Source organism: Onthophagus taurus, chromosome 8 (assembly GCF_036711975.1).
Source record: "Onthophagus taurus isolate NC chromosome 8, IU_Otau_3.0, whole genome shotgun sequence".
In the NCBI taxonomy this organism is placed as follows: Eukaryota; Metazoa; Arthropoda; class Insecta; order Coleoptera; family Scarabaeidae; genus Onthophagus; species Onthophagus taurus.
The window spans coordinates 2,574,048-2,587,415 of NC_091973.1; the positions used below are offsets into that span (position 1 = coordinate 2,574,048).

The window sequence follows — 13,368 nt, forward strand, 5'->3', positions numbered from 1 at the left end:
CAACAATGTCCAGATTATTGTAACGAAGTGCGTTCTCCATTAATTCCTAGTTGTAAAAGGACGTACGCTCAGGGTTGCAAATGCAAAAAAGGCTACATCAAAGAATCCATCGATTCGGAATTATGCATCCCGATTAAAGACTGCGAATTGATATCCTTGAAATCAAATATATTCGAGAAATAATCCAAATTCTTCTAAAAAATAAAAATGTATTAATATTTTACAAATAATCAAAATTGTTTTTAATAAATTTTTTTTAAATAAAATTCTCAGGAAGTCCTAAAAAATTTCCTCTATTTTCTTAGTAAATACAAACAGATGTTTGAATCGAAAATAAGCCCTCTACCTATGCCGTTTGGAACGTCAATCATTTGAACGTAAAAAATAAGTATCCGAACGAAGGAAAAGAACCGGTATGTATAGACAGACAGAAAGAAGAAAAAAAAGGGGTGAAAAATCACCCGCAACCGAAATAACGAGTCGTTCTTCATCCCTTTTCTTCTCGTTTCGATCTCGAAACTCTACGGAGCTTTGCCTACGCAGGAAACGGAAGTATCAGCGCGTGCCTTGTTTTCGGGCTCACGACGACGTCGTCTGTACGTCTCCGACGCAGGTGTTTCTCTTTATATTTAAACGTTGGAACCCTAACGTTCGGTTTGTTACCTCAGTCGTTAAGATGATACATTAAAAAAAAACTTTTTTTTGCATTTCAATGTCTAAAATAACTCAGCTCTACAACAAAAATTTTTTTTATGCCCTGAATATCTTTGCAAATTTTTATGTTTCCAAGTGCCCAGAATACGAATATATTTATGAAACTAAATATATCCAAAATCAATCTTATATCTAAAGCAACAAAACCATTGTAGATGTAGACCAGTGTAATTTAATCCACAAATATAAATATGATTGAAGTTATTTGAGTTATTCGAAATTAGCGAAATAATTTTACATATTCAAGTTAAAATGAATTAATCATGATCAATTCAGTGACTAAAACTGACTATCATTTTACTCGTGCAAACAAACGTAAATCGAGTACATTTATAAATTAATAATTCATTTCCGTCATAAATAATTTGCATAAGCAGAAATCTCACGTAAAGCATATATTCATATGCCGAAAGAGTGAATGATACGCGATTCGAATGTGGTTAAAGAAGTAAATAACAAAAAGAAACAAAGCGGAAGAAGTAGAAGTAACCAAACAAAACTGTTCGAAAACGATCGCCTTAGCGTTTTTCCACACGCCTCAAAATCATTTTCTTTGTGTTGTCGTTTCGCTCGGGCGTATTGGATCGCAAAATATACAATCCGATACGCTAGCTGCCGAGCGCAGTTTTGTTCCTTGGCCATTCGCCGTGCGTAAATATTGATGTTCAAGACTAAACAAACATCTCCCTCCCGCGAATATGTGCAATATCGCCCAGTTTGAAGGCAGATTTATGTTTCATGTCTGCCAAATAAACTCCCGCAAACGTCAGTACAAATCCAACCTTATAGTATTGACTATTTTTAAATTATTCAAGTTAATATTCTTAATGAAATTATAATTATGTAATCCTTGACACGATTTTGTACACGTATTTAACATTGTACATCGCCAAAAATAATTACACATTGTTATTCGTTTTAGTACGTATGATTCCATTTAAGTCGTTGTTTTGTTGCAAAAATTTATTTTTGGGTTTGATTATCCTTGCGTTGAAAAGTTAAGTGTTTTCGTATGTTCAAAAGCGTTTTTGGATGTGGGATAACAAGGGAACAAATAAACACATTTTCCAAGAAACTGCAACATATTAAATATTTATTAGCTTTGGTAACTTTGAGTCATCTTATTATTGAGGATCTTATTCCTAAATCAACCCCGAATTCAAATGAACAATTCTCATCTCGCCATCTATCCTTAAGTTTACAAATTAAATTTAGGAGTGGGAATTGATTGCGTAGGTTGAAAAGTAGATGGCACACCTTAACTTCTTCCGAAGTTAAAATGAAAATTAATTTTGGATAATCTTTAGGATGTAAGATATAAATGAGGAAATTAATTTTGAGATTTTCATAACCAAGCAAGTTATATTTCATAAACAGCCAACAATATTTTATCTGATTACTCTGAGATATTTTTAAAAAATAACTCTAACGTCTATCCATTAACAGCGTTTTATAACTTTAAATTTTTAATTCATTATCGTTATTTCGTTATGAATCCTACGGTTGTTTTTGACAATGCGCATACAGAAAAACGTTGCCACTTTTATAACTAATAATAATAAAATACACAGTTACAGTTCGTTTTCACATAAGTAAGGATATTACATCGCACCTATTTCGTGATATGAACTTTATTCAGCATTGACTAGGCAAGAGTAAACGATAGGAAAATGAAAGGAATGCATCTCAAAATAATATACAATGTGTTTTGAAAGTTTAAAAATGTAACATTTAAATTTAACTTAATCTTTTAAAACACCTGTACATGATTTTTTTTGTATAAGTAAACTTTTATTGGTCATTTCTTTTAATGGCCGCAAAAAGCATACTTACCTCAACATAAAATAATTATTATAATAATAATACTAATTGGCTATCATCTTTTTTTTTAAATTTTTTAACGAGGTCGAGCCGGTAACGGTGGAGGCGGAGCTGATCGTGCCGGTACCGGAGGTGGACCTCGTTGTGGCAATGGAGGTAGGGTCGGTTCCGGTCTTGGGGGCGGCGGAGGCGGTCCCTGCGGCTCCGGACAACTTACCACATCATCACTTATCTCTTCATAAATTCCCGTCTCTTCTTGTGTTAATATTGGAGCGGGAAAATCTGGTATCGTTACTGGTTTTGTCGCATTTGGAATACTTATTACTCCAGCCTAAAAAAATTTAGTATTATTACTTTAATTTAATTAATTAATTTAATTTCTCACCCTTGGTAAAAGTTTTTTTGGTGCAGCTGGTGATTTAACACTAGGTGGTGGAGGTCTTGAAGGTGGTCCAGTTCTCCCACCACTTGATTTAACTTCGGGTATACCAAGACAATTATATTCGGGGGTTGATATGTGTAAAGGAACGGTGTTGCTCGAACATAATCCAATTTCTTCTTTGGCTTGTTCGACCCAATTCGGCGTTTTCAAGGATAAAGTAAGATCACAATCTAAAACGCGCACAAATTTCTTTGCAGCTGCGGTCAGCGCGCATTGTCCATCTCGGAAAGTAACCCACATCGTGTCCACAACGAATCTAACTAAGATGACGTCACCGATTTGAGATAATTCTTGAAGTAACGTGTGGGTGAGATTGTCGTCGAAAATTGTGGTGTCTTCGTTGACATTTTTGTCTTCACATTGGACTATTATTGTACCATCCGGTGGTCCTAAATCGGCGATTACTTGATAAAATACATTTTGCCTACGTTCAATATCAACTTTTCTTATATCAATATCTACTATGGCTATAACTGGTCGATGATCGCTTTGTTTCAATTCCGCCCGGCCGTAATGTACTAATTTACCAGAATTATGATCATCATCAGGGGAATTATCGGGATATAGAGGGCGTCGTTTCCAAAGTACACGATCCGTCCAAGCTGGCGCTCGACATTTTTCACTGGTATCATAATCGTCACTAAATAAATCATATTTGTAAGTAGGCGGAAACGTTATTTCACCCTCTATAAAATTTTTAAACACTTTCCCGCATTCTTGTTGCTTTTTCAACTGATCAAATTGAAGCACACTTTCTACATCGCCTTGTTTTAACAAATCTTTCATCTCATCTTTATCCAAATCCACTCTATAATTAAAATCACCACACCAGAAGAGGTATTCGTGTGAATTTAACGTTCTACCCTGGAAATGAAGTTAAAAATGTTTACACTATGATTATGTTTTGCGTATCTCACCATTGGAAATGTCACTTTTCGTGTTATTTCGGCGTAATCTTCATTTCTTTCATTCACTTGCGATTGGCCAGCGGCGAAATGAGCACAAACAAAACACAGCGATGTTGCATGAAATACCATGCGGATCGCAGCAGCACCTTTATTACCTAAATAAAATTAAAAAATAATTTTGAAGGTAAATCTAAAAAATTAAATATTTTTTAGATTTACCTGTATGTCCACCTAAACCAGTTTTAACAGAATCAACAGCTACATCACGGATATAAGGTGCATGTTCAGGTCGTACAAATAAATACAAACAAACCCCAACTAACTGTTGATATGAAACCAAAACGTACGGTCGATCCCTCGATAAAACTTTCTGCAACTCCTCCATCCACGATTTCGCATTTTCCGAGCTAGCAGCGACGATATTCGCAGCGTTGAGATCCACGATTTCTTCAAAACCGATCGCGTAGATATCAACGGGAAGATTTGCGTCGTCGCTATTGTGCGAAACATCAACCAAGTTGTTTAATTGATTGTTATCTAACAACCAATCGGATAGCGACAAATCCCGAAACACTAAACTACGGAAATGTTTTCCCCCATTAACGTTATATGTTCCTACAGCGACACGAATTTGCATCGGAGTTGTATATTCTATGTAACGGTTACACATCTCGCGTAAAACATGTGGTGGAGCTGAATAAAATAAATTTTTAATGTATTTTTCTACTTTACTTAATATTATTTACCGTGTAATGTATTATATGGAAGTAAAGTCCTTGCTCTATCAGCTAATTCAGTACTAAGTGTAGATCCAACTAATAAAACATCAATTGCTTCTTGTTTAGAATTATCCAATAAATTATTTTGTATAGTTCGCGCTGCGGATCTCGCCCCATCCATTAATTTTGATCCACCCTGTATAGCTCCAGTTCCTGCATATATTTTACTTATCTCATTTCCATTATTGATCCACATTTGTTTAAATACTTCCTCAAAACGAGAAATAATTTGCTTTTTATCCACCAGCTGCATTACTTGTAATTGTTTACCCAAAATCTTAAATTACAAAGATTATTTTTTGAAATAATAAAATTATAATTAATTACCTCCAACCCAATAAAAGTTTGTACACAATTCGTTCTATCAAGACAATCCAAACAATTTGTTCTTAAAGTACCGATTTGAGAACTAAAATAAATAAGATTAAAAAGCTTGAAATTACGCCACAAATACGTACTGGAAAACTGTATTGTTTTCAGCATGATAAAACCCGAATTCGGTTAATTGCGGGTCAATCTTCGCTTTTAATTTGACTAAATTTGTTTGATTTCCGCCTCGACATTCCTGATGGTAATCAAAAACAACATGTGGAACGTCAGTGTGATCAGACTCAAAATGATGCCTCTAAGAAATTGATAAAATTATAAAAAATTACTATAAACGTATAAAGTTTGTACTTGAAATTCTTGACTCAAAGTTGCTTCCCCTTCTTTACTACCAATTAAACTAGTACCTAATAAATTAATTATCGCCTGTTTTCCATAACGTTCTTTAATTAACGTTAAATGCCTATCAAAGGCCGATTTTGATGCCTCATAACCCCTTGATAATTTTACTTTATGAGATCCGACCTAAAAAAGAGTATTTATTGAGCGTTTATTAAAATTTTTTGCACTTACTTGTACACCCGGTTGTTCCCAAAACAACGGGACAGAACCTCTAGTTTGTAAATACGACGAAACTTCGTTGTCTAAAAATATAACTTGTTCCGTTTCGACGAAATTCGCGACGTGCCCTTCATCGTTAGTACCCCGTACGTTAAATCTTGTCCCGGCCCTTTCACAACTTAACCTAGACATTACGGCAGCTAAAGCTTTCCGATGACCGATGTAAACCGTTCTTATCTCGACTGAACCGCACATTGCTTTTACTAACCATGATTTACAATCAACCCCAAATCGAACAAGATGTACAAACAACATTCTATTCCTGTAAGATTTTATTTAGAAATAGTAAGGAATTATTTATTGTAAAACTTTGATATAACAGACTAATATGGGGAAGGGAGTGTCTGTTATAGTCAACAGTTCAATGAAAGATATATTAAATATATATTTAATGTATAAGTATTATCAATTGCGTTCTCTTCGACTAAAATATTTTCAGATTTCTAATACTTCCGGTTATACCGGAAGTCGCTACTTTATTTTTTTAACTGGATCACCCTGTATATTTTTACAAGTTTGGATTTGTCTGTTTTCAAGGCTTATGAATAACTTTACTTCCTGCAATTTGATTCAGCCGTTCTCGAGTTATTCGAATTTTTTTAGAAAAATCTGCTCCAGCAAACATTTGGTCAAAAAATCAGAGAACACTCGATTTTTGAGATATCAATTTAGGATTCAGAACATGCCTAAGCAACATGATGGAGTATGTTTTGGTGCCGAGAACGGCTGCCTAGATCGTTTGGTCACTTTACGTTAACTTTTCGAAATTTTGAAGTACCATAACTTAATTTTTCTAAATGGCAACCCCCATATTTTATTACTTAGTCGTCTTCGGCGTCTCATTTTACATCTTTTATACTCCATATGTCCTATACCTAACATTAATAGTTTGGAAAATAATTATGGTTTTTTTGAAAATGCTCACATGTACAAAAAAGCCTCAATTCGAGCTGCCAAAGAAGATCTGGGAATGATACTACGAACTTTGTCGCGCTTAAAAAATAAATTAAGAATTTCTTGATTTGTGTAAATATTATTTTCATTATTGTTATCGATTTTAACTCTTTTTAGTACTAATATTAAGGGACCTAACAGATAATTATTAGCTCACATGCATCAAGTGACCTAAACAAGTGAGTCTTTGACAAGAACTCATTGAGAAGGCTAAATAAAGAAGCTAAATATCCATATATGTGTGCATTTTTCAAAAAACCCTATTACCTCCCAAACTATTAATGTTAGATATGGGACATATGGGATATAAAAGATGTAGAATGGGACACCGAAGACGACTAAGTAATTAAATCGCTATTGAACGACTTTAAACAATGCAAGTGAGGTTATTATAAACATTTCGAAAAACTTTTATTACAAAAATCGCTTCAGAATAATGCATCCAACCATATAATGGTCTGATGTGGAAGATATGGGACAGTCTGTATAATAGACATCTCAGGGAATACCCTGATATTATATCCATGACTCTACTTCTTTGGTAAAGTGTTTATATCCTGATATATTAAATACTTAAAAATATTTTATCCATTATATCTAAAGTCTGTTATATCAAGGTTTTACTACTACTGTATATATAATACAGGTGTTTCTAAATTAATGTGAAAGATTTAGAAACACCTGTATGTTAATATTCTATACCAAAAGAAACGATGATCTGTTTGTGTTGTTTTCTGCCTCCTTTGAGCACATAATGTAAGATCTAAAGGTGTTCCACCTACATTCCATGAAAAATAGAATGTTCCAGAGTTTAATAATTTCCTGACCTACAAATATATGAAGTTAGAAAAGGATTTGATGAATTCTTTGGACTACCTCTATGATTCTGTCTTCGTTTTGTTGATAATGTAAAGGAATAAATTGAGTTTGTGTAATCCTAAATATTTCAGAGTCACCAACTTTTCCAACAGAAAAACAGCCGGTGATCATAACAAGATAAAGTACAGTATTTTCTCCTGCATTTAACTGTAATACTCCTAAACAACCATAAGCATCTAATATCTTGGTGTATTGCTTTCGTACGGCTTCGGTTTCTTGAACAGCTACAAAAATTGCAAAAGTATAATATTATTAATTTATTAAATGTACTATTTTTTTAATAACCTACATAAAACGGCAACCGCTTGACTCTCAAAAAGTAAAGTATTCTCTTTTCCCCTGTATTCTAATAAAACGCTGTGAGGATTTGGAGGCTGCGATTTTTCCAGGACCCGAAAACCTTTGTACATCGCCATCGTATTAAATAATTATTTTGTTATTGCATTTAACGAATTTTTTTTATATTCTGTGTATTCAACTTTTGACAGCACTTGACAGATACCCCCACCAAACTACTTGTTAGATCGATTTCCACCCCTTATTAAAAATACAATCAAAATATTAATATAATTATTAAATTTTATTTCTACATTAACCCCTTAACATTTTTAAATAACTAAATAACAAAAATTATCATTCAATTTAATTAATCTTCCTCAATAACTAGGTAGTGACATCTATTCGATTTATTAAGAACCATTAGAGTGTTAAATAGGTTGCCTATTAATAAAAAATTAATTTAAATTATTAAAAAAATACATAAAAAATTTCTTAATTTCACACAATAATTTTAACGGAACTAAGAAACAATGCACGAAAATCAGGGTCAAGGTTTTAATAGAAAAATTAGTATCAATTTATATTGTTATCAAATACCATTACACATATTGACATAACAGGCGCGAACGGTTCTTAAATGTGGAGCATATTTGACGAAATGTTTTGTATAACCGTAACGATCACACGAGATAATTATCACTTCGTGTAACCGTGTAAAGATTCACAAAGCCAATTCCACAATCGTTTAAACCTCCGGCTCAGTGAACGTCTCCTGGACAATGTATCGCTTTGAGGTTTATTTATTTATTTTAAGTGTAGTCTACGCGAAAAGTTTACCTGAAGACACCCCGAGTGGATACGCTAAAGTTTCTAATTTTGGTGTAAAAACATCTTCGGGTGCAAACGAAGCACGTAGCAGTGGATTATCTTTATATTCTCAAAGGTTAATCTACTTTAACATAAAGTTAATTAATTTTTTATTTACTTGTATTGATTTCTTATAGTTCAAACGCCAAAATATCATCCGGCCAAAACTTAAGGAGTAAAATCACTTACTTCAACCCAAGTTCTTCGAGAGTTGGAGAAGATCACAACGAAGATTTACCCGGTAAAGGTGAAGTACAAGAACGATACAACCCCAGACCTTATTTCCAGTATCTCAACGTCCCCTCAAGTTCAAATGACCCAAAACCCGAGCAAAAACCAGCTGTGGTTTATGGATCTCCATTCAAACCAGCTGCAAGTCCACCCGTTCCAACTAATTTAGACTCTCCTCAACCTGATTCAATTCCGGATTCAAACCCAAATTCAGATTTGGATTCAAATCCAATTTACAATTCTGGGCCACCATCTCCAGGAAATTCTCCAAGCATTTATGATTCACCTTACGATTCTTATAACCCATCGAAACCCACAAATTCGGATGATTCAGACTCTCAAAAACCACCAGGAAATTTATATGAATCTCCTTATGATTCTTATAACCCAAAACCTGATGATAAACCGGAAACTCAATATTTACCAGCTAACAACCCTCCACCTCCACCATCAATGCCTCCATCACCAACAAAAAACGAATATCCTGGATATCCTTACGCCCCACAAGAATTAGATCACCCACCGAAAGATTCTGATATGTATCATCCACCTCAAAAACCGATGGAAGTTGATTCATACATGCCGCAAGATGAGAAGCCAAGTCATGATTTTTCTGGATACAGCGATCAAGGGCCACAAATCGTAGCTACTGTAAAACCCCCAGAATCAGTTCATGGCCATTATCAAGAATATTCGCCACCCTCAACAAGTTTTGATCACCATCATGAACATATCGTCGATTCACCACCAACATCATACAATTACCCCGCAAAAATTCCGGAATACGTCGATCACGACCCTAAAGGCCATCACTTTCAATATCACGATCACGATTACCACGACCACCACGTCTACCACGAGGTAACAACAACCACGGAAATGCCCGAAGAACGTGTTAACAAAGGACATTACAGTTATTATTATTTGGGAAGAAAACTGTGGTACATTCCGTTGTATTTTAGCGCTTATTTCATTTTATACATTACCGTTTTAATTTTGAAATCGATCGCCAGACATAAAGTCAATTTTATACACGATTTGCACGATTTAGGTAAAGGACGAAGTGGGAGGGATATGAAAATTGATGAAATCACTCATAATGTTACTAATGCTATTAATAATGCCACACAAAAGTATATGTAATTTTAAGTAAATTGATTAATAAATTTTTTTTTAATAAAAATTTTTGTCTTTTTTTTTTTAGTATGTATTTTATAAAATTATATCTTTTATGCCATCTTATTGACATCTTCTTAGTTTCTTTTTATTGGCTTCTCTTATTTTTGTAATATGTATGGAAGATTGAATTATTTGTGCGTTTGGTCAAATTGAAAATTTCATCAATTGATTGCCGAAGCACGTTTTGAAGTGTACCAGTGTGTGGCAGAATAAAAATATTCATGTATGGACTACTTGTTCATGTAGATATTAAGAATTTAGTTATGGCAGATGATATTTTGACTAGCATATTGATATGGACAAAATTTACATGGATTGCATTAATCCTAAATTTGATAGCTGACTTGATATTTGATAAATGGAGTTTTTGGCAGTTACCACAAGGGCTTTAATAGAGTTTTGAATTAGAGGACGGCTTAAAAAGGAAATTATAATAATAATAACAAACCAACCCAACTCTACTCCCTCCTTATTAACAGGATTAATAATTAACAGTCATGAAATCCTACCCAACCCAACTCCAGCCATGAAAATTAGGAAATCTGTGAGATAGTCTTCTGGTTTAAAGATCTTAGTAGGATCTAGCTTTAGTAGTTATTTTTTTTAGACATTTAAAAATTGTTTAAATAAAAATTTTTAATTGACCTAATTTAATTTCTAGTTAATCTTAATAACCGTTGTTCAATTAACGCCCAAAAAAATATTTTTCATAATTTACGTAATTGAGACAGTGTTTGTTATAAAAATTATTAACCTTGGGAGCCGTTACATTTTCAAAGGTGTTAATTGTCTAAACAAATCATATCACGACGTGAAGATATCTTTGCTTAACATCAGTACATTATCTCCTCGCGGTGCAGTCTCATTGTTAAGTCAAAACTTAAAAGACTCTGATATTTTTTCCCATATTTAGCCAGAGTTGTTTTTAAGAAAAGAAAGATGTGTTCGTACTCGTTTATATTGTGCGTAACGATCGCTTTGTTCAAACAAACGGTTTGTGGTACCGTGAATTATCCGGTTGCCACAACACCCATGCCTCAGATTTACGACAGGTAAATTTTTTTAAAGTTTTTTTTGATTACTTGATGGGTGATTTTAGTGAAGAAAGAGAGGGGAGAGGAATGATGATGGATTACGATCACGTTGATGTTCACGATCACGATGATCACGACCACGACCACATTGTAGAGCATAAAGAAGAACAAAAAGCCGTTAAAACCGATATATGGTCAAATTATTATAATTTTATTATTCAAGAGGGTTCATTTAAGTTTTGGGCGGCCTTCCAGGTAATAAACTTGATTAATAATGAATAATTATTAATAATTACGTTTTTTATTTAGCTTGGAACTGCCATTTTACTTATCTACTCGGCATTTGCTGCAATTTACTACGCCAAGTTCAATGTGATCTCGACTGATTATGATTATTACGATGCCTTCTTCGGACGATCCAGTGCAAGGTCATCATCCAGTTCTTCTAGTGGACAGTGGTTCGGTCTTAGCTCCGACGTCGTTCAAAGAATATATACAGCATTAACATCTAAAAAATTTTCATGAAAAAAAAATGGGATGATTAAAACTTGCAAATAACTCTTAAATAATAAAAAATGAAAATAAATTTTACGTTTTATTAATGTACTTTATATTATTTAGAGTAGGGTTTTAGATCGAAAAATGAAGAAATGGATAATAATAATAATAATAACGCAGTTGAAATGTGTTACAATGGTACAACTGACGCGTTCTTTCGACAGATGTGATCTTTAAAGATCAACATAGTCTTTTTGCCTAATTACGCGATTCCGTGATCTCCTCTCAACGTTATATAGCGACAATACAAATGTACCGTTAGTGAGACACTAACATAGAATTACTACGTGAGAACTTGTAACTTTGCAAATTTTTAGATGAAATTAAAAACAGCTTTGCAAATTTTTATGTTTTCAAGTAACTGTTTTTTATGATTTTTACATATCTTATATTTTGAAAAATTGTCGGCTTGTTAGTAATAAAATTTATTTTCCAGTTATGATTAGGCTTCTGCGCAACTTTTTCGCGCATACAAACATCACGTGATCCCCACTCAAAGACCCCTTGCTCCGCAGAACAGCTGAGATCGCAGTTATTTGACAATATTGAAGTACTTACACGTGAATTTTGATAAGTTGTCATGTGTTAATATTTTGTTTCAATTACTTGATGTCTTTATATAACAATTAAAGTATTAAAATTATTAAAAAAACAAAAAAGAAATATCAAAGATGTTCTTTGGTATTCCTATGATCTGGATGAAGCCTAATGATTGTTACTTTTGCGTAGTAGATGCTAAAGGTTTGAATCGAAATCAAACGTGGAGATGCAGCACTGTGGAGAATTTTTCGAAAATATGAAAATTAGAGGAGTGTTGAAAAAAACGGAAATAATAATACAGAAAAACTTTTACTACAAAAGTTGTAGCAAATTGTACCCTTAACACAATGGTCTGTAACATTTTTGCTCCCAGATGCATCAATGTGGAGAATTTTTCAAAAATGTGAAAATTAGAAGAGTGTTGAAAAAAACGGAAATAATAATACAGAAAAACTTTTACTACAAAAGTTGTAGCGAATTGTACCCTTAACACAATGGTCTGTAACATTTTTGCTCCCAGATGCATCAATGTGGAGAATTTTTCAAAAATGTGAAAATTAGAAGTGTTGAAAAAAACGAAAATAATAATACAGAAAAACTTTTACTACAAAAGTTGTAGCAAATTGTACCCTTAACACAATGGTGTGTAACATTTTTGCTCCCAAATGCATCAATGTGGAGAATTTTTCAAAAATGTGAAAATTAGAAGAGTGTTGGAAAAAAACGGTATCCGGAGCATAATACAGAAAAATGTTTACTGCAAAAGTTGTAGCAAATTGTACCCTTAACACAATGGTGTGTAACATTTTTGCTCCCAAATGCATCAATGTGGAGAATTTTTTAAAAATGTGAAAATTAGAAGAGTGTTGAAAAAAACGGAAATAATAATACAGAAAAACTTTTACTACAAAAGTTGTAGCGAATTGTACCCTTAACACAAAGGTCTGTAACATTTTTGCTCCCAGATGCATCAATGTGGAGAATTTTTCAAAAATGTGAAAATTAGAAGAGTGTTGAAAAAAAACGGTATCCGGAGCATAATACAGAAAAATGTTTACTGCAAAAGTTGTAGCAAATTGTACCCTTAACACAATGGTGTGTAACATTTTTGCTCCCAAATGCATCAATGTGGAGAATTTTTCAAAAATGTGAAAATTAGAAGTGTTGAAAAAAACGGAAATAATAATACAGAAAAACTTTTACTACAAAAGTTGTAGCAAATTGTACCCTTAACA

At 33.3% G+C, this 13,368-nt stretch overlaps 3 protein-coding genes across 3 annotated transcripts; 2 read left to right on the top strand and 1 right to left on the bottom strand.

The window, feature by feature from the left end:
- Nucleotides 1-2,056: 2,056 nt before the first annotated feature.
- LOC111425255 (synaptojanin) lies at nucleotides 2,057-7,952 on the bottom strand. The gene is made up of 12 exons (XM_023059175.2): nucleotides 7,735-7,952; nucleotides 7,443-7,669; nucleotides 7,269-7,393; nucleotides 5,565-5,874; nucleotides 5,343-5,516; nucleotides 5,123-5,289; nucleotides 4,992-5,073; nucleotides 4,632-4,941; nucleotides 4,105-4,578; nucleotides 3,895-4,040; nucleotides 2,921-3,841; nucleotides 2,057-2,866 (listed from the first exon to the last, which is right to left on the bottom strand). Exons 1-12 carry the CDS (start codon nucleotides 7,859-7,861, stop codon nucleotides 2,612-2,614), a joined length of 3,318 nt encoding a protein of 1,105 aa, XP_022914943.1. The 5' UTR covers nucleotides 7,862-7,952; the 3' UTR covers nucleotides 2,057-2,611.
- A 451-nt stretch (nucleotides 7,953-8,403) lies between these two features.
- Nucleotides 8,404-9,988, top strand: LOC111425535 (uncharacterized). Its single transcript, XM_023059627.2, has 2 exons — nucleotides 8,404-8,667; nucleotides 8,729-9,988. Exons 1-2 carry the CDS (start codon nucleotides 8,504-8,506, stop codon nucleotides 9,963-9,965), a joined length of 1,401 nt encoding a protein of 466 aa, XP_022915395.2. The 5' UTR covers nucleotides 8,404-8,503; the 3' UTR covers nucleotides 9,966-9,988.
- Nucleotides 9,989-10,825: 837 nt separating this feature from the next.
- On the top strand, nucleotides 10,826-11,621 carry LOC111425611 (uncharacterized). The gene is made up of 3 exons (XM_023059742.2): nucleotides 10,826-11,053; nucleotides 11,101-11,290; nucleotides 11,345-11,621. The coding sequence occupies exons 1-3, from the start codon at nucleotides 10,941-10,943 to the stop codon at nucleotides 11,558-11,560; spliced, it is 519 nt and encodes a 172-aa protein (XP_022915510.1). The 5' UTR covers nucleotides 10,826-10,940; the 3' UTR covers nucleotides 11,561-11,621.
- The last annotated feature ends 1,747 nt before the right edge of the window (nucleotides 11,622-13,368 follow it).